This window comes from Larus michahellis, chromosome 12 (assembly GCF_964199755.1).
Source record: "Larus michahellis chromosome 12, bLarMic1.1, whole genome shotgun sequence".
Lineage (NCBI taxonomy): Eukaryota > Metazoa > Chordata > Aves > Charadriiformes > Laridae > Larus > Larus michahellis.
The window spans coordinates 10,643,862-10,670,684 of record NC_133907.1 but is presented as its reverse complement, the minus strand read 5'-3'; the positions used below and the strand labels follow the sequence as shown (position 1 = coordinate 10,670,684).

The 26,823-nt window shown below is 37.1% G+C and overlaps 1 protein-coding gene across 10 annotated transcripts in view; it reads right to left on the bottom strand.

The window, feature by feature from the left end:
- Window positions 1-2,875: 2,875 nt before the first annotated feature.
- ZMYND8 (zinc finger MYND-type containing 8) overlaps window positions 2,876-26,823 on the bottom strand; it is a 76,513-nt gene continuing 52,565 nt past the window's right edge. For 9 of the 10 annotated variants that reach the window (XM_074604659.1, XM_074604658.1, XM_074604666.1 and 6 more), the window contains 13 exons: window positions 26,179-26,256; window positions 25,186-25,301; window positions 23,599-24,080; window positions 21,190-21,330; window positions 17,421-17,573; window positions 16,072-16,575; window positions 14,903-15,277; window positions 12,647-12,837; window positions 11,470-11,550; window positions 11,002-11,080; window positions 9,419-9,658; window positions 9,093-9,250; window positions 2,876-4,429 (listed from right to left, as the gene is read on the bottom strand). In XM_074604659.1, the coding sequence (XP_074460760.1) occupies window positions 4,328-4,429; window positions 9,093-9,250; window positions 9,419-9,658; window positions 11,002-11,080; window positions 11,470-11,550; window positions 12,647-12,837; window positions 14,903-15,277; window positions 16,072-16,575; window positions 17,421-17,573; window positions 21,190-21,330; window positions 23,599-24,080; window positions 25,186-25,301; window positions 26,179-26,256 (2,700 nt within the window). In that variant the 3' untranslated portion in view covers window positions 2,876-4,327. Of the gene's footprint in view, window positions 4,430-8,156; window positions 8,779-9,092; window positions 9,251-9,418; window positions 9,659-11,001; window positions 11,081-11,469; window positions 11,551-12,646; window positions 12,838-14,902; window positions 15,278-16,071; window positions 16,576-17,420; window positions 17,574-21,189; window positions 21,331-23,598; window positions 24,081-25,185; window positions 25,302-26,178; window positions 26,257-26,823 lie in introns of those variants that run through there. The other variant, XM_074604665.1, reaches the window with a different exon arrangement.

Here is a 26,823-nt window from a genome sequence, read left to right as displayed (position 1 = left end):
TTTCACCAGAAGATTTTCTTGCGTGACAGGACTCTAAATAAGAAAATAATAGTTTATTTTTAACAGAAAAAGTTTGATTAAAAACCATACTATTTATTTCAATATGTAAAACGTGAGTAGGAAAAAAACTGGAGATTCTTTTCCTTTTCCTAAGCCTTAGCTACCTGTAGTGTTGAAAAATGAGCAAAGAGCAATAGCAAATTCAGTTGTGAAGGCCTTTTATCCTGAGAACAGGGAACTTACTGAACAACTAAAATGAGACGTGACAAAAAAAGCAACACACTGGAAAACTTGCCACCACAACAACGATCCTTTTTTTCTAAGGCTGCCTCTTGCTCAGCACATCAGATCCCGGTTCTGCCCTGGCTCGGGGCTCGGGCGCATTCCCAGTTCTGTGCCTTATCTGCCCAGCGCACTCCTCTTGCAAAAGCCTGACTCCGAGCTGCGCAGAGACCCATCCACACCACGCACCTGCCCTTCCCTGCGGCCTCCTCAGGTGAAGGACTGAAACAAAAGACACTTTTTTTCCCTCACATAAACCTTATCCTTAGGGCCACTCCGCCCACCTGCTCACAACTGCCACTTGGGTAAGTCAGTCATGGAGTGCAAGACAGTTACCTACAGCTCTTAACAACCCAAAAGACCACTGAGATGGCACACACCAGAAGAGAATATCTCCTTAGGTCTCCGTCTTCAAACTTCTTGTCATTCTGTTAAACCAGAACCTGGATCTGAACCACTTCTGAAAACAACTTTGACAAAGACCACACCTGGGCCTTGCCCAGCTTTGAATAGTTCAAATGCAACAACAGAACGTAGCGTTTTTGTCAAATAACCAGAAAACTGCAAAGAAAATAGTTGCAAAAGTACACGTCATCGTTGGGGATGGAAAAACACATTGCAATTGCACTATTTTACCCATTTGCTGTACCGTTTTTCATGCGGTTCTCCCGTGCGGCCACCCGAGGGCAGCCGCCCCTCACAGCGAGCCCCGCGGGCGGGGGCGCCCCGGCCCGGCCCCCCCGGCTGCCGGCAAAACCCGGATTATCCATTTTCTCATGAGACAGATACACGGCTGGCCAGGTCAGGCAAGCGCAGCAGAGCTGACTGGCGCCGGGCAAGGCCTCAGCCGGCGCCTTAGCCCCCGGCCGCCTGCAGGGACGCTGGAGCCGGGAACACGCTGCTGCTCCCGGTAAAGCTTTGGAGTTGACTGGCCAGAGAAGGAGCACCAGTGACAATCTTCCCCTACTTCTTCCTAACTGAAGGCTCACGTGATAATGGAAGATAATAATAATAGAGAGACTTCTAAGCTCAAACTCCGTGACAGGTTAATTCTGTCCCCAAACCCAGAGGAATCAGCAGTTATACACCCACCTGTCTTTCAGTAGGTTGTAACAGCAGACAGCAAACCTGAAGGACATCCAGTGCCTGTAGCTGAAGGGTAAAAACAAGTTTCCCAGGATGGTACATGGCCAAAGAAGCTTTTCAATATTTACAATTGACTGCCCCCAGCCCCCATCGCCTCAACACCCGACCACCATTGGCATCAGCCTGTGCCGCTAGCGGAGGGAGGGACAGCCATCCAGACTGGCTTCCATCCGGGACAGAGTCAGGTACCACAACAACTGATGAACCTTCACCATCAGAAAGAGGTAAAAATTCCAGACCCAGCACAGTAATTTTTCCCAAAGTACTTGGATCCGAAATAAACAAGCAATGCACTATACAGAGTAGAGGGATACTCTATACACAAGCGACGGATGCAGCTTATGCCTAGCCATGGTATTCAGTCACACATTAAATAAAGTTGCAGCCTATCTTTTAAATTCTTATCATATCAGTGTCATCTCCTCCACTAATGTCCAAGCCAGAGATGTGTTCTTCCTTCACTTTAGTTAATGCAAAATAATCTTCAGAAAAACAATAAACTCCATACTGTAACTAGCTAAAATGTGGAAAAAATATAGTCACCAGAACATCCAAGACGATTCTTTGATCTTGAGCTGATAACTCTTGTTGGGAGTTATTCTTCTATATTTATCTGTATCTTTACTAGGTTTGGTCACCTATTATTTCTCATTAGGAAAGAAAACCCTTTTATAGAAAAAATAATGCCCATTAAAAGAAAAAAACCACAGGTTGAAACAGGCTTGAGAAAGCAGCGTGCTTTCCTATAACAATTTCTGACTTGTTCATCTCTTTCCTTTTCCCTCCTAACACAAGAGCTTGCGTCAGCGACACCCGCATTCAAATCACACGAGAAGGGCCAAAACACCATTTCAAGCTTTCAGTATTTGTGCTTTTCTTGTAACAGTAGCACTGGGAACATTAACTTTAGTTGTTTTACAAATGCACGTAACAAGGTAACTACAGGAGTAGGAACGTTAAGACCATATTCATAGTAAGGTTTTACAGTGAGCTATTGTGTGACCTCCCTGTTTCTTCTAACAGGTAATTAAGAGACACACACACCAGGCTTGCCCAGTTCATGCCCTCTTAGAGGGCTACAATGTGCTCCTCATGGAAGTCCTGGTTTCTAACCCACAAATGCGCCAAACAAGACCACGCATATGGGTCCAACCCCAATCCAACCAGTGCGTAAGTGTTACACAACCAGCAACGGACCGTGGCTGCTGTTAAAACTGAGAGAAAACGGGTGCTAACGAGTTTTATACATGAATGGCTTCGTATTTACAGACCGCCAGCGCTGCCTTGTTTTCTCTCAATTTTGTAAGGCTTGGGTTCAAAGGTCCCACACTTCTGAGACTGGAGATCCCAACACAAGTGGAATTATCCGTGATCTGGAGACTGTGCAGAAATGAACATTCATCCAGATTGAAACGAAACTGGAAATCCAGGAACACAGAACATTTTTCTAAAACAGTTTAATAAAAAAATCGTGAAGTCTCTTGAAAAATTGAAGAAACCCAAAGCATATCGTGTGTGTCACCGGTCTTAGTCACAAAGAAACACAATTGTCAAAAAAGATATTTAAGTTTAATACAAATTTTATACAAAGAAAATGTGAAAAAATACTTCCATATGCTAAAAGCAATTATGCTTCACAAATAAGGCCAGCTAGGCTATTTCTGACACAACTGCAATTCACGAATATTCTGTTCTCGCTTTTTTTCTTCTAATACATTTTTCCCTCTAATATGGGTACTAGCTGGAGACTGTACAAACCGCATTCTTTTATAAACAATGGGAGAAATCAACATGACTAAAATGTACAACAGAATGTACTGGAATGATATCATACAATTAATTTTCTCATATACATACATCACCTTTGCTTTGTTCAATGCTTTCGTTTTACACAACATACAAAATGGTACTACAGTATAAGTGTAACAGACGGCATTTTCAGGGGTTACTTTCTCTCATACTGTACTGTTTCATGCTTACATAAAAACATAAAATCCATCATATAAATAATACATGCTCTGAGCCCAGCATCAAAGTCCTTTGCCCATGTTTCCCGATCCACGTTTTTCTCCACACCTACTTCTTGCTCCATTCAAAAAGCTTTTCAAAGTCCTTTTTGGAGGATTTTAAAGGAAAGAAAACTGAACTGTGAAGCATAGCAAAAAACTTTACTTTTCTCAATCTTTGATATCAATGATCAGGGATCGCGCTACAACCAGCTGGTATTACACTTTCCAACTTTTCAGATATTAGACTGAAGGAAATTTTAACTTAATTGTAACCTGTAAACAATATAAATGTTCATAGTCTGGTCATTGTGAAAAACAGCGTAAATCTCTATGTATTTCAGGTCCATGGACTGGAAATGTCATAATTTGCCTAATACAATTAACTGAAAAGATACCCTTCATCATTTGGTTGCTCAAAGAAATTCTACAAGAGTTTCAAAGTGCAGAAATTTTTTTTCAATCCAAATGCAAAACAGGTTGTTCGGATTCTCATGATTATATGATTTGATGCATAACTGCAATTTCCCAAGACCAGTTTTCAGTATTAGCTTGTGATAAGGCTGTTTTATACCTTCCTTTTCCAACTTCAAACGCTCTTTATAAGTTAAAGTCAATACAAATATAAAAAGGAGATGGTACTCTAACTTTAATGACATCCACAAATTGTACATATTTACAAAAGAAGCATAGATTTAATATGGATCTTACCTGTCCTCAGCTTTTCTAAGCCAGCGCTAATGCTTTACATTAATGTAGTGTAGTTAATGCTTTGTACACATATACAAAGCTAAAGTCTGAACCTTTGAGGTTAATCCAAAGAACTGTGTTTATTTTTCACATTTCTATTAGATTTATTTATTCCAACAATTGTATGGACTTCTTGTTAGCAGTTAGACTCTTCGTACTTGGACTGGCATTGTGGTCTGAACATACTGAACTCCAGTTCTCATTGCCACTGTCCCAGCAGAAGGACTTACCACTACAGGAATGGTCTGTGGATTAAAACCAAGAGAAACACATTGTTATGTTAAAGGTCACATAAACATGACCACAGAAATAATTTTTTTCCAGGGAAAATCCAGAACAAGTTCCAATTTTGTGCGAGAATTAATACCTTTATTACCGCAATATTACCTCATTCCAGGGTAGAAAGTAGTGTATTACTTTCCTACAGCCAAGAGGTTTTCTGTATTATTATTACTACTATGTAATTGCAGGGACAGGTGGTCCTAGAGGTAATGTACACACTCTGTCTGTGCTTGGAGAGTTAGGTTTTCATAGTTACATCCAGTTACGTATTTTCCCCAAACTAGTACATGGGAAGAGGAAAAAGGGCTAAGAAAATCCTTCGTCATTTGAAAAAGTTTTGACAAATCAAACTGGAGTACAAAAATACCCTTGTTTATAAGTATATTCTTGTTACACATTACTTAAATCTTTTTCCCCAAAAAGAACTCCCCCATGCATTCGGTCGACACAGAAGAGAACAAAGAACACCCATTTGAACAAAAAAGTACTTAAGTTAACTTTTGCACAAATCAATAACAAAAACATCAGCATTACTGGGAACTGTCTTATACACCCTGTAAAAATATTAATATAGAATAAACTTTTCACTTCCATCATACAGATCATGATTTATAAATCTCGACAAATGAAGTTTCAGGACATCTCTATAGGTGGTAACTGATTCTACAGATGCAGAGACAAAGGCACAAGAATGTTAAACAATCTGGTCAAGGTCACATCACTCTGGAAGATCTGGAAAAGGATTTATTGAATCTGAAGTCTGTATCTTAACCTTCCTCCAAAAACGTGAGAAAGTCTAGAAATGTCTATACCATACAAACTGCAAGTGTGTTTTGATACAATTCCAGTGATGCCCAACTGGCGATCAAACCAATGCATCCATTTCAGTTCACAATGTTTTGTGGAAGTAACAGAAAGTGAGATTTTGAGGAATCTGAAAGGGATGCACAGATCTTCCCCCGATGGTAGTGGGACATTCCACAGAGAACATGGAAGAAGAAATACAAGTTCACTGAAGCCCAGTGTTTCCCCACACTCTTCTAAGTAACCACGTTAGTGCCTTAATGGTATTCGACAGAGATTGCGAGTCTCCCTACTGAGATGGATCGCAGCCTAGAGTGTTCATCAGCTCCTTTGTGACAAAGTCTCTGCCTTCCAGAAGCCTACTCATTCCATTCCCTGGAATGCAAAGACGCTGAATTTGTATTTTTACATTATTTTAACTGCAGAAAGAATAACAACCAAACATGGAATTAACCTGCTAAATAAATTCAAGATTACTGCCATTTTGTAATGATTTCAGATGTGTACAGAGGGTTCAATGGAAACGGTACCCAGAAGATACACTGGAAGTTGTTCAGAGGAAGAAATTCCTAGTTGGAAACAAAGTGCAAACTGAACCTTAAATAAGCCATTCTGTAAGTCACTGTTAGTCCTACGGGTGGGGAAATTAAGGTTGCCACAGTCGCCTTTTAAATATACACGCTTACACAAATGAAAAAATTAAGTTTCAGTTCTTATCGTGATCAGGATATGGAATGTGTGAGACTCTTAAATGTGTTAAGATCATTCCCTGAGAGGTAAATTTTCCACCTCTGCCAGTTTTACACATATGTACATTTTGCATACATATTAAACATGCACTAAGGTTTAAAATTCTTTAAATTGCACGTGCAGTCATTAGAATACAGAGGTGTCTGTAGCTGTGCAAGACTAATGCAAATGTGTACAAAGTTTTAAACATGCACAAATAAAGGCTGAAACCTTTCAGACGTTCCAATTAAGCTTTACAGAGCTCAATACACTTTGTATTACAGAAAACCGATGAAGGTAACTGCCATTTTTCTGAATATTACACAAAACCTCCTCATGATCTTACAACCTCTCAGCTATTCACAAATGAGCCTAACGTCTTTGTTGTTTGCTATTTGATTTTAAAACACATATAAAACCTTGTTGTTATGGTAATTCAGTCCAAGCAACTCAGGGCCAGTGCTGCAAAGGTACACAGTGCTCTCAGTTGAGACAAAATGAGTTGAGTTAAAACGCTCCTAGGAATGTGAAAAGTCATGATCCCCACTAAGAGCAATAACATTTGTGTGGAATAGAATGGCTATGAAATACTGTATGTACGTGTGCGGGTGGGTGTATTCATAGCCAGACGCACACAGAGACATGTACGCTGCAGCTGTGGGGTCGTGGTGTGGGGCCTCACAATCACAGTATGACTAAGGTACACTGTTAAATTAGTAGTTACTATTATAACTTATCTAACGTCAGACAGAAAACGGACAAAGGTTATCCACACATGGGCTTCTCTGTTGAAGCCATCACTGAGACGGAGCGTGCTGAGTTACCAGTGCAGTAGCAGCATCTTTCCTTTTGGTAAGAAGAATGTCAGCTCAGATGCCACGCTGACTCTGAGTGAGCACTGCAGAACATGACCAGTTGCAAGAATGGGATATTACGGTGCATAAAATACAAAAATGGAACTCAGTTCTGTCCCATCTCCTGTGATTGACTCTAGGGAATTCAAGTGTCCTTGGTTAAGTCTTTAATGGAAAAAACCAGGTCTGATTCCAATGCTATTTCTCATAATTTCCTAACGCTAATGTGCAAGACTGCATGGGAAATACACTACTGATGAATGCCTATTTTCTTTCATAGTTACTGAGATGTCACAGGAATATCAAGCATAGCTCAGAATTAATTAAATCTCTTTAGTATACCATAGACAAAAAAGGTATTTAAAAGATATTTTAAATGAATTCTATGTATTTACATTGATGGTGTGGTCAAGTATATACATGAAACGGACAAAGAACTAACGTAATAATGTAAAATGGAAGTCTGACTGTCCTCAGTGTCTTTGCTATACTTAGTGGCAATTTCTGAATCCCTGTAATAATGAATGATGAAATGAGAGGGTGGAATGTTGCACAGCAAAATAAGACATTTTGCACTGCAAGTTGAGACTATACCAGTGAATTCATATCTTGATAGAACAGCAGATGGAGACAACCCCCCAGAAATACTGAGCAATTTTAATGCCAGGAAAGTACTACTGCAGACTTTAAATGATGATATTGTACTTACAATTGTGGGTTGAGTAGTTGGAATATAGGTGGTGGTCTGCGGTACCTGGACCAGTTTTATAGGCTGGTTGCTTGTCACACCTGTTGCTATCTGCAGAGACAGCACAGGCAACCTCAGTAGAAGTCTCAGCTTTTACATAAATTCCACCTAGTTGTTATTATTATTATTGTAATATGAAATTTATGTTGGATGTTTTGTTTGTGTTAAAATTTTGCATCTTAATGAATTCACAGGTTACTGCTTTGTTAATAAAACAAAATTCAAATTATGAACATGATCAATGTATACAGCATGATGTTTCAGGTAGAACATCTACGTGAAAGCAATTCCAGATCTGTATAAGTGGAATACTCCCTGGCAAAAGTTTTACGTAATTGATTTTCTCCCATTCCCTATTTCCACAGTAATACAAAGGCTGTGCTGCCACAGACAATGCACATGAACATTGACTGAGCCAGAGTTTAACTAACTTCGACAAAGCACTCAGGTGGAACAGCACACCGTTTTTCCCCTCTTCAAATCTGTTTCCCACGTTACTCCCTTAGATGACATGTCAAGCCCAGAGATCTAACACCAGACAGTAGCAAAAGTGTCAAGAAATGAACACAGCTCTCTAGTTTACTATGCTTCCCAATTCTATAGGACTATCTCAATGAGACATCATGCTGGAATCACAATACTACAAAATTAGTTTGCTTTTAATATTTTAAAATACAACAAGGCTCCTACTGATGTGGGGGATCATGTGTAAGGGTTTGAAGGATCAGCCCCCCCCCCCCCCTAAAATTTTTCATTTAATAAATCTTGCAAGGGCAGAAGAAAAACAATGCTGAAATTGCTAATAGTCAAGCCCTACCTATAAAGCAGAATCTTCTCTATAAACATTTTCTATATATGCAATGTTAAGTCCCTTTTATTAGAGCATTTGCTCATCCTTGCCTACTGAATACTATCAGAGTAGATGCTATGGAGGATTTCGTAACTGCACACTGCTCCGTTAACTGTAGATCCAGGTGAATTGTTGTATCAGTGTTATGGAACATTGTGGTACCCTAGTGGCAGTCTGTTGTGATAAAGTAAGTTGATTTGAATGCAGGTCTTGAGCTTGGCCTCTGAACCCCCAGGCAAGAAGGGCTTGGAAGTGCTGCAGTCAGTATTGCTTATCAGAAGGCAACTTGTATCGAAAGATCCAGACCAGAAGCTACACTGATGGGTCCTGGAGAGAGAGAGAGAAAGAGGTCCAGTCCCCTTTGGCTGGAAGGATGAGTCAAGCCAACACAAGTTTTTACCGGGAATCAGTGAAGGGGAAAGGGTGTTCCCAGAGGACAGAAGGAGATTTTTTTTTTTTTTTTTTTTTTGCCAGGATGAAGGAAAAAAAACCCACAACTCACTATCTCACTCCCCAAATCACACTCTTCGAAATACGCAAATGGTCATAAATTCCTGGCTGATCCAGGGAGGCTTTTAGGGGTAGGTTTCAGAGAAATCTTACATACTATTTTTGTTTGAAGTGACCACAATGATACTCACTGTAACACTCTCTTTGCTTTTATCAGCTGAACCTTCCTTTTCCTTAGGGGTGCTGGCTGTTTCTGCGGGCGTAGGCTGCACACTTGAACTGGGCTGAGATGATTTATTTAATGTTTCTGTGCTAATTTCAGTATCTGTTTCTTGCTGTGTTGCAGTAGCTAAAATAAAGGAAAAAAGATAAAGTAGCCACTACTCACGTACCAGTCCACAGTCACTCTTCATAGGCACATCTGCACCCATGCTAATGAAGAATATTGAGGCACTGTGTATTGCACCCACCCTCACCCCCCCTCAGCTGCAAAACAGGCAGCCCAGAGCAAGATTACCTGACTGTGTGCAAGATTTCATGTGCTCAGGCCAGTGAGCTTGTTGGCAGGGATAGTCACAGTAGCTAGTATTCCAACAGCAGTAAAAAATGGCCTCTTTCTTGCAGTTAGCACACCACTGCTTCTTTTTAGTTTCATCCACTGCTTGCTGCTTTTCCAATTCCAGCTGCTTCTTCACCTCAGCAATCAAGCGATCTCGTTCTTGTTCTAGACTCTGACGCATTTCAGCCATTGTCAGTTCTACTCGAAATGCAAAGAAAGATGGATTTTTCATTTTCCGCTCCCCAACAGCAAGGTGCAAACCAGTAATTTTCACGAGTTTAAAGACAACATGAAATTAAAACTAACAATCCAAGTAATTCCCTGAGTTTGGGCATCTGTTTCATACCTACTCAACAAATGAAAGTCTTCCATCTTCTTTTCTTATTCTGGCACCATGATTTTTACCCTTAACCATTACCTTCCATTTGTTTAACACTTTAGTTCTAGATGTCCCACACAGGATCAGAATCCAGGTGTACTAGCTGCAGCGTAAACACAAAAAGAAGGCACGCAGCTGCTGCTAACATACTGTGTCTTTACAAGCCCAAACTTTTGTTCTGCTCTAATATTCAGAAAATACAGAGAATTATATTTCTTCTCTTGGCTCAGAAATAAGTAACAGCAAATCAATTGTTCATTGGATCTCGTTTTTTTTACAAAGAAAAATGTGAAAGTTCCAAGAAATAAAATGTTACTAACAAACCAAAGACATGAGTCTGAATATGGAGTTATTCAGCCCTTAATTCACTTCAATTCCAGATCTGCTCTGCAAAAAGAGAGTCAAAAAGTGGATGAGGACTCTGTATTACACAGTCCTAAGGCTGTTTGGACTGCATGTAGCTTAAAGGAGACTTGATCACGTAATTGCAACCTTCTTCCCAGTCAGTGCATTAAAAAAGATAATTTAAGAGGAATCACATTTTAATCAAGGTTTCATTTCCTGCTCGTATGGTTGAATGAATGTAGAGATGAAAATCCCCCTCCTAGGAATAATATTCTTTTATCTGTTTAAGTTAGTACTTTGACTTTATTTCACTGACAGTCTGGCACCAAGATTGAGTCAAGGCTGTCTATTCACTTTCAGTAAATGAACAAGTATATAGACCAGCAGCTGATCTGAAACAGCATGTCAGCCACAATCTACAAAGATTCCAGAGGAAGCAGGTTCCCCCAGTGGCTGTATTAACAGAACCTGGTTCATATGAGAATTAGTATGAAATAATCAACATATAGTATCTCATGAAGAGGGACTACCCAATGATGCATTGGTAGTCAAATCAATGACTATCAAAAGCTCTCTTTAGACTCAATTTGTCTCAGAGGGCTGAACATCTGTAGTTCGACATGCACAGATAAAGTAATGCTGTGTACATACTCGAAAGGTGTTTGCTAGCATCAGCACAGCACATTATATAAGGTTTTCTGTCCTTCATCTAGACAATTTGCAGTATCAGATGAGGAAGGTAATACATACTACAAGCATTTGGATTTTCTATTTATGGCAAAAAACTAACACACTATTTTGGACTAAATTTTCATACCTAGATTATGCTTCATTTCTGACAGTTCCTGTTGATGTAGCCATTGAAGTTTTTCTATCTCAATCCTCAAACGCCGAATCTAAAGATTAAAAATGTAATAGTTAGTAATAATAAACAGGGTGCAGTGTATAATACACAATTACTACACAGATAAACATGTCCAAAACGAAGAGCTTGATCTTGACTTACATCAAGGCTCCTTCATATTAACATGAGGACAAGACCATAATAAATCCCAAACCAAAGTCTGATCTGGGCTTGATGGCTTACTGTTCTTGCTGCTTATCTTAGAGAGCCCATATGATATTTTTCCAGTGTTTTACTTCTAAAACAGCATAGAAATGAGGATCTCTAGACAGTCTTGATATATAATAAACTGTAGATATAGTTATACGGTACTTTTTATTTTATACCATTTTGCAACTTTCAAAGTTAAAATACAAGCAGTATTATTTATTTTACACTAACCTCAGCTATTGTACTGCCAGTAGTATTTTTTGAAAGATCATTGTATATTTCCGTCATTGTTCCTTTGATGGCATCCATCATCTGAAAGACAAAATGAAAAAAAATTCTTTGAGATATATGTTTCTTATGGATGCCAACCTTTACTTTCTTTCAACTACTCTAATGTGAGCTTCTATCACTATCAACGATGCCCCCTATCTCTCTACATATTTATCTGGGTCTACTTTTAGAGGACTATTTAGAAGGTAGAAGACAACACTTTTGATAAGGACTCTGATTTTTAAGTGTCCTGAACTGGTGGACTGCTTGACCTTCTACTTTTCCAAGAAATTGCCATTGATGTAATTTACAAACAAAAAAAATATAACCAGTAGTTTTGGGAAGAAACTAAATTAAAAAAAACCCCAACAACAACAACAAAACAAAACCAAAAAAAACGCCAAAGACATTTACTGACATTGCTGACCACTGACAATCCCACCCAGACCATACGGTTGAGTGAGAACACTGAAAGTTGACAGTCAAGATTAATTCCAGTGCTTTCAAGGCCTGAGTACTCAACTTTATTTCCTTATGTAGTATTCACCTTGATTTTTTAATTTAAAGTCTAAGACAGTACATGAAAAGCTAGTGTCTCATCCCTCACTGTCACTATTATGATACAAATATTACACCACATCTTCTCTTTAATAAATTAGCTTCTGTTTTAATACATGAATACACACTTATGACAAGCAACATCTGATAAAGCTATACAGTGTTTTAAGACAAAAGTACATTTTTGTCTATGTATTACTGGACACAGATGAAGAAATATGAAAGTTTACTGTAAATATGATACTGAGGGGATATCTACACCTTTAGGAGAAAACACAGAAAATGGTCCAAAACACATGCAATGTAAAGAAACAGCAGTGGGGGAAGAGACGGAAAAAGTCTAAAGTGTCTGAGCAGCTGAAGCCCATCATATACGCACTCTGGCTTGGAATGGCAGCATTCAGCCAGCTCTAAAACGATGGCTGAGCACTCCCATCAAAATCTAACAGTTCCTACCCTAGTAGAATGAATATGCAACATATGACAACCTGACAATAAAGTTATTGCAGAATTTGAAATGTCAAAATTTGAAAGTTCATTTCAAAATAAAATTCCAAGATGACCTTGCTCAATAACTTACTTTGCTAGTATACTTAGCAATATCTGCAGCCACATCAGCTGAAGCTGTTGCAATTGGCAAGTCTGTATTAACTGAGGAAGAAAGTGTACTTGCAGATCCAGAACTGGTAACCATAGAAATAGGCTGAGTACTTGTAACCAAGGTTATGGTGGATGTGGAAGTGCTCTGGGTGATCTCTTTTTGCTGCACAGCTAAGAAAAGAGAACACACGGCGGATCAATCACATAAACAATTATGAAAATGAATAGTCAAACTTCTAACTTTGATGTCTAACTTAAATGCGTGCACGTAACCATTTCCAAGACTTATATTATTTATACAATGGTACCGTTTAATCAATTAATTATACAGCATCCAGCCACTGAACTTGTACATAACTGTAAAGCTTAAAGGTAATGAAGCAAATATATCTTTGAAACTTATCATTTTAGACTGTCCAATGCAAAAGCTTCCCTCAGATCTGTATTCCTCCCACTTTGGGACTTTCCCCCCCCACTTCTTAGGAAGTCAATTCCTAACCCTTCAACTTGGAGAACTCCCAACTAATACCATACATATGAGCGTTAGTTAGACTTTGATATTTTCATTTGTCATAATTTTGAAAAATATTATTGAGTTTCTTTTTGCTTTGAAACAAGGTTTAGTGAGCCACGGTTGAAGAAAGCCTACTTTAGTAATACCTCCTGGTATTATTCCCATTCTTTTGTTATTAATGCTACTAATTATTACTAGTGTTGTGACAATTTAATATACATACATCCAGATCGACATTAGCCTTTGGTTGGCTGCAGAGCAAGGAATGTAACATTAGATTAACTCATTAAAGCAAAGAATTTATTCATAGTGTTAACTCAAACAGGATAAGAAAAGATTTCTCACCTTTGGTCAACATTTCAAATAATCTTAAGCAACGGGTAATTAAAAAAATGAGAGTACAAAGCTAAATGCAAAGACCTTTTAATCCCTAATGATTTACCTGACTTAAATACTTTTCAATCTATTTTAAATGATTCACATTACAAAAGATGTCTTCATTGCCACTATCCTCAAAACAGGAATTACTGAAATAAAAAAGTTATTCAAGTTATCTGTGTGTACTATATTTTTGTTTATGCCAATTCAGTATACAAGAAATCTATATATTTTATAGTTTTCATTTTATATATTTCTAGCACATAATATTTAAGGTGGAACATAGTTATGATGCACTCAGTAGGAAACATATTGATAAGACAAACTCATAGGCTGAACATTTAAAGTTCATTCCATATTATTAAGCTCTCATATTAAAGTATGACTCTATTAAAAATAACACTTCTTCAAGTTTCACATTTATTTTTCTCACTGAGTATTTCTGTATCAAATTTGTGCAGCCTACAAATAGAAAGATACAGCTTCTTCAACACTTCTTAAATGACAGTCAGAATAGCAGTTCGGTACCAGAGAAACGTGCCGCTGGTTAACGTTTGTATGTGACACGTTACCTAAACTTCTCTTCTGTTTGAAATTACTGGCTTGCCAGCACTGTTAGCAGAATGGAGAACATCTACTCACAGGAAATAGTTCAGTTTATTAACTTGAAATTACAAATAAAACTACATTTGCATAAAGTTGCTGTTCTGTCAAGTGAAGCAATAGAAACATGGACTTCTATTACCATGTGCCTACTACTAGTAAAACCTCTGGCAAAGGGCTGCTAAGAAAACAGTTATGAAAAAATTCTAAACTGCCATGGCTGTTTGCTCAGTAAACTAGCATCAAAGTCTTGTTAAGAGTTAAGCAATAGGGATTTCAAAGACACATGTAGCCTGGGTAATTTCACTGTTATCAAATTACACTCTATGAAAAACTGTACAGATCAGCTTCTTGTCAGACAAAACTGGATTCAGTTTGTAGATATTGAGGTGATAGTGGTAATCATGCAAGTGGAATAGAGTTAGTGGTTTTATCATATAATCCAGAAAATAATTCAGTTCGCTCTCCCAAATCTGTGATGGCTAAGAATGGCAAAAATACTTATACAGATACACACACAAACTTTTTGTCATTAAAATAAGGAGACATGACTCTAAATACACACCAGAAAGAGCAGGTATCGTGAGTATGTTCTTGTATTTTAAAGTCACTTATCAGAGTAGAACCACACTTTGAGATTTTGTTTATATGGAAGAACTCCTGGTTGGGCAGCCTTGGAGCACTGAGATCATTACTGGGGAATTATGGCATCACAGGCACATTGAGTTAGAAAGTGTATACCTTTAACTGCTTGTCTTGTCTGATATCTTGTCCCTTGAGAGGACTGAGGTTGCTGTGACTGAGACTGCTGGCTCTGCTGCTGTTGCTGCTGTCTCTGCACCTTCTGCATGTGCCATTTCTGAGAAGATGTCTGAAATTTATTTGAAGAATTCCACACTACACGCTGCACAGCAGGGGCAGTTTCCTTAGGCAGCAAAGGCCTCTGCTTTTTCACAGGGCTTCCAGTGGCTGCAGATGGAGCACTAACAGTAGAAGAAGCACTAGTAGTTGCTGTTACACCAGCTGGTGGAGTCTGGGATGCAGAGCGGGTAAGTACTGGAGTTTCTGGTAGAGGCTGGGTGCTTGCACTGGAGGAAGGTGGAGTTTTACCTACAACTAAACAAACATAAAATGTAATGCCAGCTTTTCACCAACATATACAATTCATGTCAGTCTTCCAGTCTACTTTTAATTATTTTTCTCCAAAGGTAATTGATATTCTACGAGTAAACTCATTTCAGTCTACTTGAAGCTGGCAGCAATTCAGAAGCGCTAGCCATTAAGCCAAACAAATCAGAAAGTACAAAACCCAGAAAACCAGCCTGAGCTCCTTTGGAAGGTATGTGAGGTGTAAGCATTTGTTAGGATGTTTCTGGGCTACCACTTAGATCCATCATCCCAGTTTTTTTCTCATTAATTGAGATAGTGTTTCTTTGTGTTGTTAAAAGGGGAAAGCAATCTCCAGGACAAATCATGTGATTTAGCTGTTCTTTTGATTATTACTGAGAGCATTTTTGTTGATTTCAATGGGATGTTATGCAATTTGTACGGTAAGGTCCAACTTCTTCTATACCTGCTATTTTGGGAGATCCATGGAAATGTAAAGATTCAACTGAAAGTCATAAAAATTGCAAAATAAATTCTAAATTTGAGACAGAACAAATATCATGGATATTCATAGTTTTTTGTTGATGAAAGAAAACTCAATGAAACATATCTTATTTAAAACAGAAACTACAATGGGGGCTGAAAACTTCTTTCGTAGTTAAAAAGAATGAAAAATCACTCAAAACACTGTTTTAGTACAGATATTTTTAACATCTTAATGCCAAAATAAAGCTAACAGCTCTGGCTTCGATAACAGCCCTATAGCACAGAAGAGAAAAAGGAAGGAAAGAATTTCATCCTACCATCATGTTTAGGGGGAGTTTCTTTAGATTCTTTCTTAGTTTTCCTTCCTTCACGGCCACAATGATCATCTCCTAGATCGATGACAAGTTCACTCTCAGAATCGGAGTCCAGTCCTAGGTGCACAGTTGGAGAGTCCGTTTCATCTTTACCTTTCAGTTTTTCTTTTGCAGGATGCTGTAAACTTTTTCCCTTTTCAGAAAATTCTTTTTCATTGTCTGTAATTGCTTTTTCTTTGACCAGGTCATCTGTTTTCTCCACCTCCGGACTTGTGCTTTTAAGTTCCTCCTTGTCTTCATTCTGTGCTGGGGGCTTAGGTTTTTTTTTCAAGCTCAATGATTCTTTGTCACTTCTCGTACCTTCCTTGTCCTCTCCATCTTCTTGATCATTCTTTGATTTCTGATCCTCATCACTATATTCACTGTCACTGGTGTCGGATTTTTCAGAATCTTCAGAGTCACTGTGTTCTACTGCAGTATAAACAGCTTCAGATATTTCATTTATTCCTAATTGTGGGGAGGAAAGTACATTCCATGCTGACATCAGACTGACTGACATTACAAAAAAATATACTCTATATACTGGAACAAAGCATATACATACTATTATCTTAACCATCAGTCCTTAAGCTATAAACACTTCCCTTAGTGCCCTATCTCAATACCAGAATGTATAAGAATTACCTTCCACATATTGCAATTGATACTTTTATTTCATTCAGTACATTCCTTTCACTGCTTTTTTTCCACTACCTGCAAGCTCTTTTGTTCAATTTAGGACCAGCTGGCAAATACAAAGAGGAATTCTTTTTATCCACAAGAAACCACCTTAAAATCAGTGATGTTATTGACCTGATTAAAGTTACTTGCATGCATGTTTGCAGAATCAATTTTAGACTGTGTAAGTTTTGCAAGGAGAATCTGTAATTTTTTCCAGTGATTAAAAAGTCTTAATTAAGTGCTAGACAACACTAATGTTTTTAACAGCATTCAGCTCCTATGTGACTGGATATACTCATTTGTGCAACTGACATAAGTTATGTAGTTCTTGAACTCAATTTACAAAGCAAATAGCGAGACTATAATTCTGTCATAGTATCTACATCAGCCTGGTACAAAAGCAGATTAAAAGATGAAAGCTTTTTGACAAAAATTTGAAACATCAGGCCTCACTGTATTTTAAATTAAACTAGTCAGTGCACTCTACTTGCCTAAAGAGTTCAAATATCCTCTACTCTTGTGTTAATGCATAAAATATTTAAGGTTTTACTATTTGAAAACTTTTAAATTCCAATCAACATTTCCTCAAGTGTATCCTTCAGATGTCCATTGTTTTCTTGAGATATACTTACCAAGTTGTGCTTTACAACTCTCTATTGTCTTGTCAAGATTAAGCTGGAACCTACTACGTATCTGTCGTTTTGGTGAAATGAGTTGCACAGGAGTGGTCTGCTGTTGGACTGACTCACTCAACTCTTTCAGATCCATCTCAGCTTTGCTACGATCTAGAAAAAGAAAAAGGAACTAAGAAAAAATATTTTACAAAAAGAAAGAAAGATCGCTATCCAGATAAAACATATTTTACTGGGTAACAATGCAGAGACAATCTGAAACATATTTCACTAGTTTTATAATTATGGGCTAAATAATAATTATAAAATGACTTTACTACAAACAACGGATTATTCCTCTCTGATGCTACATATTTCACAGGCAAAAGGCATGCATGAATTACATGGACATTTTCTTCATCAATGTGAAATTATCAAAAAATCATCGTTCAGGTCTGTAAGCTGGCTGACAGTACTTCTAGTAAGGTACTGCTGTTATTTACTACTAGTAGTAATTTTTTCACTAATAAAATTAAATATTAATAAAAATCCTTATAGTCACCATTTAAAATTCAAACAATAAATCATGAGAATAGAAACATAAGTGTGGATCGTTACACTAGACAGATTAATAAACTTAAAATAATAGTTTTTCAATGTATGTCAGCAAAATCTTCTCTTGAGTTCTCCTATGCATGTAGAAAATTTTTCACTCTGAAACATACAGATCTGTCTGCAAAGAGTACAGACTACAGTGCTAAAGCTAAAACTGTCTTAGCAACCAAGTTACACATTTTTGCTTTAATTTTTCAATTTCAGAGGTTGTATTTCTGCTCCATAGTCCTGTCCTTTACCCCTTGCCAACACTGCTGACACTCCATTAGCGTTCAGGGCACTAAGCCAGTCTGGAGTTAGTTGCTTGTTTGGAGGAAGAGGAAGGGGACATGAAGACGGGGGAAGGAATGGAGAAAAGAATTACATCTGGCCAGTTTAGCTCCCTGAACTGGCTCATGGTAGGATGAAAAGGGCTGGTGCCATATACTGGAAAAGGACAGGGGCCATGGAGAAGACAAAAGGCAACACTGGCACAATGTGTGTTTGTGCTTCATTTAGAGTCTCATTCCACAGCAGTTAAAGATGTCACAGTATTGCCTTGATTTACTTAAGGAAAAAAAAAACCTCACCACATGTATTTATAAGACATTTTTTGTTGATGTACAACTCTGAGAAAAGTGAAATAAATATGAAGGGCTAAGCCAATGATTCCTCTGACCAGACATTCTTTACAAGTTTGGAACTTAACATCAAGGTATATTCCACATCTAAAATTTTAAAGCCATAATACATAATGACTCAACTTCAGCAGTAGAGTTGTCTCAATCAGGCCTGGCCACTCTATCTCCTATCAGATTGCAAACAGAACCTCTCTTACAGCTAGAGCAGGTACAGAAGGAAACATTCAAGTATTCATGCAGTTTTTGTTTACTGCTAAAATAACGGTTCCTCATCTCTTCCTGGAGAGAGGCAGCAACTTGTGTGGTGCAATCCCACAAGCCAAATATACAGGTTATAATTCGGATCATCCTGGCTTATAAAGTATATGCATTATAGCGTACACAAATTCAGTCTAAATAACACTTAATCATCCTTTCTAGTCACAGTGAAATGGTCCTAAAAGTAATACCAAATCTCACACTCTTCAAGTCACATATTCATACTGGAAGACACTAAACATAATACAAACTCTATCATTTTCAGTGCAGTGTAAATTTTGCAAATAGAAATGAAGGTTCTACGTCACTTAAGTACTTTTGAAAAATTTTTTCCTTGTATTTGAAACGCTTACTAAACCAGGTGCTAACTACATCACCGAATCCACACTAATTCCATAGCAGTAATGGTTCTATCACCCTTAGTATAGAATTTGATTGAAGGCCTTCATAGCCTTAGTTAACTACGTGACAGGATACAAACAGAAGAAAAAATGGAGAAGGGGGAAAGATGAAGACAAGACACTATAATACCTCCCCAGGGAACCCTATATCTTAATATATGAAAGAAGTCTCACAATCTCTACATAACCCCTATGTAACCTACAAGGAGGTCTCACTGAGAAGATCTGGATTTCCAATCTGCCTCATTAATGTCAAAGCATTAGTAAAAAGAAAACAGAACAAAGGGCAGACAAGCTAACTGTGGAGAAATCTGCAAGTGCTCATCTCCAAAGTCTTTACTTTTTCTCATTACCGATCTGAAAATCTTCTCTCCTTACTGGGTCAAACTTGTTGCTATATCTTTTCAACCTCTTTTATACAAGGACAGGTCCTATACTATCTGGAATATATATTTTCCCCAAGCAACCTGTGCATAGGTGGGTCATTCACACCTCCATTTTTCCATTTAGCCTGTCTGCTCATTTCTGTTAACTTTCCCTTCCTTATTGTTGAATTGGAGGACAATCACAGAGTCCTCCTAGTACTCTGCTCAAGGTACATAAGTGCCTTTGCTTTCTGGACTTTTACTTTTGTTCTTTTCAGAGAGGAACCCTGTTCATATTATGTATGACAATGAGACACAAATAAGCCAGATCTAAAATCCATAGGATTCACAGATTAATCTAAGTCTAGCACAGCTGACACTATTAAATTAAGAAGGGCTGCCATTTTCATTCCTAGCACCAAAGAGTATATTCAGCAAAGGAAACTCCCCTAAAACTGAAAAAATAACTGATATTCTACTTGAAAGCATACTGGCTGTTCTTTTGTGGTATTGCTCAGGGACCATAACACTGGATTTTCTGATCCACGCTACTTACTCAAAATATTCTATGCTCCAGCTCATGTCGCCCATCTGTGTCTCAAACTACCACAGGGCTACATATTTCTTAACATTTTTACAAACACATTGCCACCTCAGATACGACAACAAACAGCTGCAGTGCAGCAGAAGGAATTAATTCTAAGGTTATGTCCACACAGATAGATTAACACACTGAAAAATAGACTTTGAGCTTGGATCCAGAATTGGAATATCTGTAACTCACTGAAAACATGAATTCAACATTTGAGCTCAAGCCTTCTGGAAGTATTCGGATAACACCTAAGGGGCAAAATCCTGTTTCTCCATATAATATTGTGTGAAGCTAAGAAGTAGCCAGAACTGAATCAGAATAGTCACAGGAACAAAGCATGACTGAGGAAACTGATTTACATCTGTTTGGCTTTCAGAACTATTTTACCAACTTGGTACTTACCTACTTCATCTTTCAAAATTCCAGAATCCCAAAATTTACTTCTAGGGAGTTTCAAGACATCTGCTAATTCCTTTCATCCATCTATCTCCCTAGAGAGGGATGGTCAGTGAGGAGGTGATGTGAAGTCAGCAAGAGAGAAGCCCTAGTAAATCCTAAATCCTAAACACCACAAGAAAACCTTGCCAGCAATTCACTTGAGAGACTGCGGGGTGAAAAGCAGCAACGTTCATGTAATTACAACCTTTAGAAACTTACCTACTGTTTAAAAACATTGGTTTGTACAATTCAGCTTAAAAAAAAAAAATCATCCTTTAACTACTTCCTTTCATCAACAAGAAGAAACAATAACAGGAATTTTAATTTATAAAAAAAAAAAACAGCCTATTTGATGAAACAATAATTACGCATGTGCCTCATTTAAAGCCCTTAGCTCATTCAAAGCCACATACAAGCAAGTTTGTTCATATTATGTTGCACTGACACCACTGTAATTTATTCAGCTGTAAGAGTATTAGATTTTCAAAGGTCAAGACTAACCAAGATTAAGATTCAGAATGCTTCCTGGAGTGGAAGTTCTTTCTTGCTTAGCAGAAATTGGCGTTGACGCTTGAGGAGAGAAAGGTTTGGGGCTGCCTGACAAACTCCCTGCTTGACCTGTTCTTGTTGCTGCTGGAGAAGCTGAAAAAGTACAAAATTAATAAAGACAGATTTAAAAATAATCACTATAAAGCCATATTCACTGTGACAAAACAGCTTTTAAACCTACACAAGCAGGGAAAGGATTTTTGTTTAATCTTTTCAACAGTGTCTTATACCTCCATTCTAAGTTACAACTATCCCTTTAATTTTAGTTTAACAAAGAAAGAAATTGTAAGGAAAATATTTTATTGCAGCTATACAGTTGGGCCAAATGTGTGCTTACCCTCAAAAACCACTGTGTTTGCAGTGACACAAAGATTCTAGCTTTCAATATTTGGTTATTTTAGATGTTAACAAATTCTGACACTCTAAATTGCCATCTATTTTAATTCATGTAGGTAAGTAAACATACAAAACCCACTTACGCCATTTTCTAGCTACATTAACAGAGAATTAAAAGTACAAACCGTAGTAAGTTTAACCAGTACAGCTGGAGATCAGCAACCAAACGTCTCCAATAAGGTAACAGAATATTATAATGTAATTCATTCAGATTTTAAGCAAAATCCTATGTTCTGAGCTTTAAAATCTCCATGAAATAATGTTTCAAAACCACACTTCTGGAAAGAACCAAATAGCCTAGGAATGGAAGCATCTGCAGGCCATTACCTAAATAAAAAGAACTAATTTCTGTCAGCAAGAGACTAATTTCTGTTTGTTACATCTCTACTTAATGCTCTGAAAATGTCATCATAAACTCACTACCGGACACTTTTTCTTCCCCAGTACATCCAGGATTGTCTATCTATTTTCAGATTCCTAAACAGTAGCAATTTCTGCTGTTTCAGTAACTGGTTCCAAGTTATTTTCTACACACCACCCAAAATACACAACAGAGACATCCAAATAAAAATGTTCCTCTCTAAAGATACGCAGTCATACTACTTGAAATATTTTTAACAGCAAACAAGTGATTTCATTTACATTTGATTGAAACATGCAGATTCCAGTAACAGGATAGCTAAGTTTATACATATAGTAAATATTACAAAAGTTAGTATTTGTAACAATATGTAAGTAGAAATCCCAGGGGGGAAACTGAATATTCTGGTTTAACTGCTGTTAAATCAAATATAGCATTTCTATGCACTAGGATAGATGATAGTAAGGCCTGAGGAAAAGTTAGAAAAATTCCCCAGAATTGCTATGATAATCAAGAATCCACAGTAATACAATAACATCTGTCACCTTCTTTTACCTTTATCTGACAAAACAGCTTTAATCTGATTTTCCATTATTACCTCCACTACTATAAAGGAATAATAATGTGGTATAATAAAAGCTCTGTACTTTGGACACAAAATGGTAGCTGTTAGCTACACCTTATATATATAAAAGCTGTACATACATATATACCTGATAATTTATGTAAAATTTAATTATTCCTTTTGACATGTTACCCTACTGAAAAATCCAATTATTTTCATACATTTAAATTCATACAGTTACTTTGTCATCACTTTAAGATGGACAGGATCGTATCACAAGACACTTTTGTACCCAAAGGTAGCTTCACAGCCTAGCCTTTATTGGCTAGAAAGGATAAGATCATAATCAATAAATAAATAACAGCATTTTACCTAAAAACTGCAACAGAACATATTGATGTAGTTTTCTACACAAAGACATCCTTTCACCAAAATCAGAGTTTTAAACCACTCACATTAGTTAACATACTGCATCATTTTTTTCAGATAGTGATGAACTTTCTTTATGAATGAAAAAAACCTAATACAAAGTAGTTTGCTTGAGTGTGATAAAAATTAGATAGCATTTGGTCTTTGACTACATATAATTCTGAGAAGTCCAAATTTTGTATCCTACACTCCTTTTTCTCTTTATCCATTCTGTTTATGGAACTGTAGTTTTATCATATTTTAGCTACTCAGGAACACTTATAAATTAAGCTCACAGCCTATCAAATTTTAAATACAATACCTCCTAATCATGATAATTCTAACTCTTTTTGTATTTACTTCCACTCTCCATTCATTTTAATAATTACAACTATACCTGCTATATAAACTGAAGGGGTTTGGTCACTTTTCAAGGTTATTTATTCCTTCTCAGTGGGATAGAAAGGACTGTAATTTCTTATCTGTGATGCTGCAAGTTAAACCCATCTTTTTTTCTAAAATCTCTTCATAAAATGAGTCATAATACAGTCTGTCTTTAAAAAGTACATGGAATAAAAATAAGGCATTAACGAAATGCAAAGTCCTGTACCCCCCTCTTTTTTTTTTTTACCTGTATTTTTCTCAATAAAGTCCATGGATTCCTCACTGGCACTAAAATGACTGGAAGTTGCTTTTTTCTCCGCGTCCTGTTCAACATCAGATCCAGTGTGAACTGATGAGTTTGTACTCATTGGTGACCGTGGCATATCTGTCAATGAAATCCTACGACCAGTGCTACTGCTCAGCATAGACTTGCTCATTAGAATCTTGGGCGATGCTGTCATATCAAAGTTCAGTTTGATTTTCTCTTGTTTGTCTGTCTTTGCAGTTCCAGCAGTTGGGTTTGCAGGGTCTAATAACATTTGGTATTGATTGTTGGGAGTATATGGTGTCCGGAAAGGTGCGTAATTAAATACTCCAAATTTTCTACGAATGTTATCAACATAAACCTCCATTTCTTGCATTGCACTATTGAAGATGCTTTTAGTCTTTTTCACAGAAAAAGGAATTTCTTTAGACATGAGGTAGCAATTATTTATTGGAACCCAGGCCCTACATATAAAACAGAAAAATAAAAGATAATGTAACTACATTTCACACTGTGGATTGGCACTGGCAACTTTTGTGCACATACTAGTTTATTTTAGCCTAATCATAAAGATATGCATACCTCAGATCATTTCAAAGGACCATCGCTACCTTCTTCTTTTAATAGTTCAGTGCTTAGTTTTGGTAAGTAAATTGCATGTCTTAGATTATCACTAGTTTATTTTACTCTACCCATTAACACCTAAAACATGAATAAACACTGGTCAAATAGGACAAAATATTCCTAATAAGAACAGTCTATGTAACTAAGACAACCATTACTAAACAGTCTTTCCATCCGTCATAGTTAGTAGAGAAACACAAAAAGCAGGTTAGGAGAAAAAGACTTCACAAACACATTCTTAAAACCTTAATATTCTATTTTACAAGCCATGTCAGGGTGACCAAACTCCTCAATGCCAGGAAAAGTTCCATCAACTAGTATTGGACTGATTTTACTTATCATGAAACGAGGCAGACTCTAAAACCGTGCCTTCCAAGACACTAAAATACCAGGAGCTTTCACTTAATCCTTTCATGGCCCTATACTTTTTTTTTTACAGTACATGTTTTTATAACTGTATAGTTTTATATTTTCAATTCATGATAAATCAACTTCCATTCACCATGGCTTTCTCCACTTAGGCAAAGCAGAGGGTTCACGAGTACAGAAAACTTAACTCCTTTCAGAGCAAAACTGGCGTCTTCAACACATTGTATTTTCTATATTTTTTAAATCTACAGTTGTGTGTTTTTTCCCCATAGTGTTTAAACAACATAAACAACTTTATTGGCCTCTTCCACCCTTAAGAACTACAGGTCTCTGCAGCACAAAACCAGACACAGGAATTAACTTGCATATTGACTGAGATTATTAATGTATTAATCTTACAAACATATGACTTATATTCTACGGACGTCATGTAAGAAACTAGAACTGTATATGCTACAATATTATACAGTTTATTATTGTCAAGGTTCAAAAGACAAGATCCAAAAACTCAGAGCATAAAATTACAACACAAATTCCCTAAGTACAGCCAAAGACATTCTTTGGTTAAATTCCCACCTGTCATGTTGGCCAAAGAAACGGGCATCAACTTGCCCATCTTTATCCCTCAGTGCTTTAGCAGGCCAGAATGGAAAGCCCTTGAGTTTAGCCCAGACCAAAGGGTGGGGATTGCTCTAGAGGAAGAGGCAAAATACACAGTAAGAAGACACAAGTGGTATTACCTTCACATCTGATAAACAACATTATTTTTTTTAATTGTATGTATTACTTAGGTTCGATGAAGACCCAATATGCACAAGGCACTGGACAATACAAGATTCCATTTAACTATATACTTGATCTATATATAATAAATCCTGAGAGAACAAAATAATTTAAAAAAAAAAACAAAACACATAAAACTAAGTATCTCAAACGCATCATAATTGTGCTTTTTTATTAATTTCTGTTTTATTAGTCCCCTATAAATAGGTAGCATAACAAAAGTTAGAATAGGACCAATCTTTCAAATTCTTTAATTTTCACTTAAGTCTGAGAGAGGACTTGATGGATTATACACTTCTACTTAAGAATCTTCAGAAGTCTTCCCAAGTTTGGTGCAGCATTAAACACAAACAGAAAACAACCTATTAATAGTCCATGAGAGAAAAATCAAGTCTAAATTCTCAGATCCACACCTGCAGAAACAGACATTCACATTTCAGAAATTTTACTCTGAGTGCAAGTACTGCACGCAAGCACAGATGACTCAAGGAGCAGATCTTATACTTGAGGTCAGAAAAATTGCCATCTGCTTGCTGACACTCTTTACAATTATTTCTGATGGAACCAATCCTTTTGTGAAAGCATGCAGCCTTACAGCTAAATATCTTGAGATAGCCTGACTCCACAAAGAGCACAATGAGCAAGCACAAGCTACTTGGTAAACTACAGCAGCCTTCCTTGACTCAGTAACCACCATATTTAAAACAATGCAGGGATAACAAGCAACAGTCAAATCAGAAAGGCTAGTTTAATGTATTAGCTAGACTACCATAATCCTTAACTTACACAAGGCTCACAAAACCAATTATCTCGTTTTTGGCAAGCAGCTAAATAACATTCCGGACATACTTCAATTTCATTCATCTGAAAAGAAAAACAGTTATTGGAGAGCTTACACACAGTCCAAAGTGTGATCAGTATTATTATGTTAGTCTGCCTAGTTTGCCAGCATCATTTCCCCACGAATTTGTGGTCATAAATCAACATTTACTTGCTCTGAAATCAACACTGTTTTGATAGACACCCATCTTTTTCTACCCCTGTAACGCATGCATTCCATTTAATAAACCAGACACATTTTTACATCCTTCATCAAACTGTATGCTACTGTCATCTACCCCAGTCAAAAAAAAATATATCCTTTCTTTCATGTTGTATTTATTCTAGTGATAAAGAATTATTTATCATAATTTCTCCTAGTGGCAAAAATATAACCTCAACTGGGCATTTAATTTCATAATTTATGCAGAACCAAAAATGAAATATTTTATTCCTTATGCTCATATTATATAAACTAGTTAAAGTATGAGGCTCGGTTACACATGTAATTTGTTCTGTTAAGAATTGATAAATTCTCAGAATTTATGTGAATCATTGATATTGCTGTGTCAACTTGTGGATGGAGAAAGCAATTCCATAAATACTAAGGGT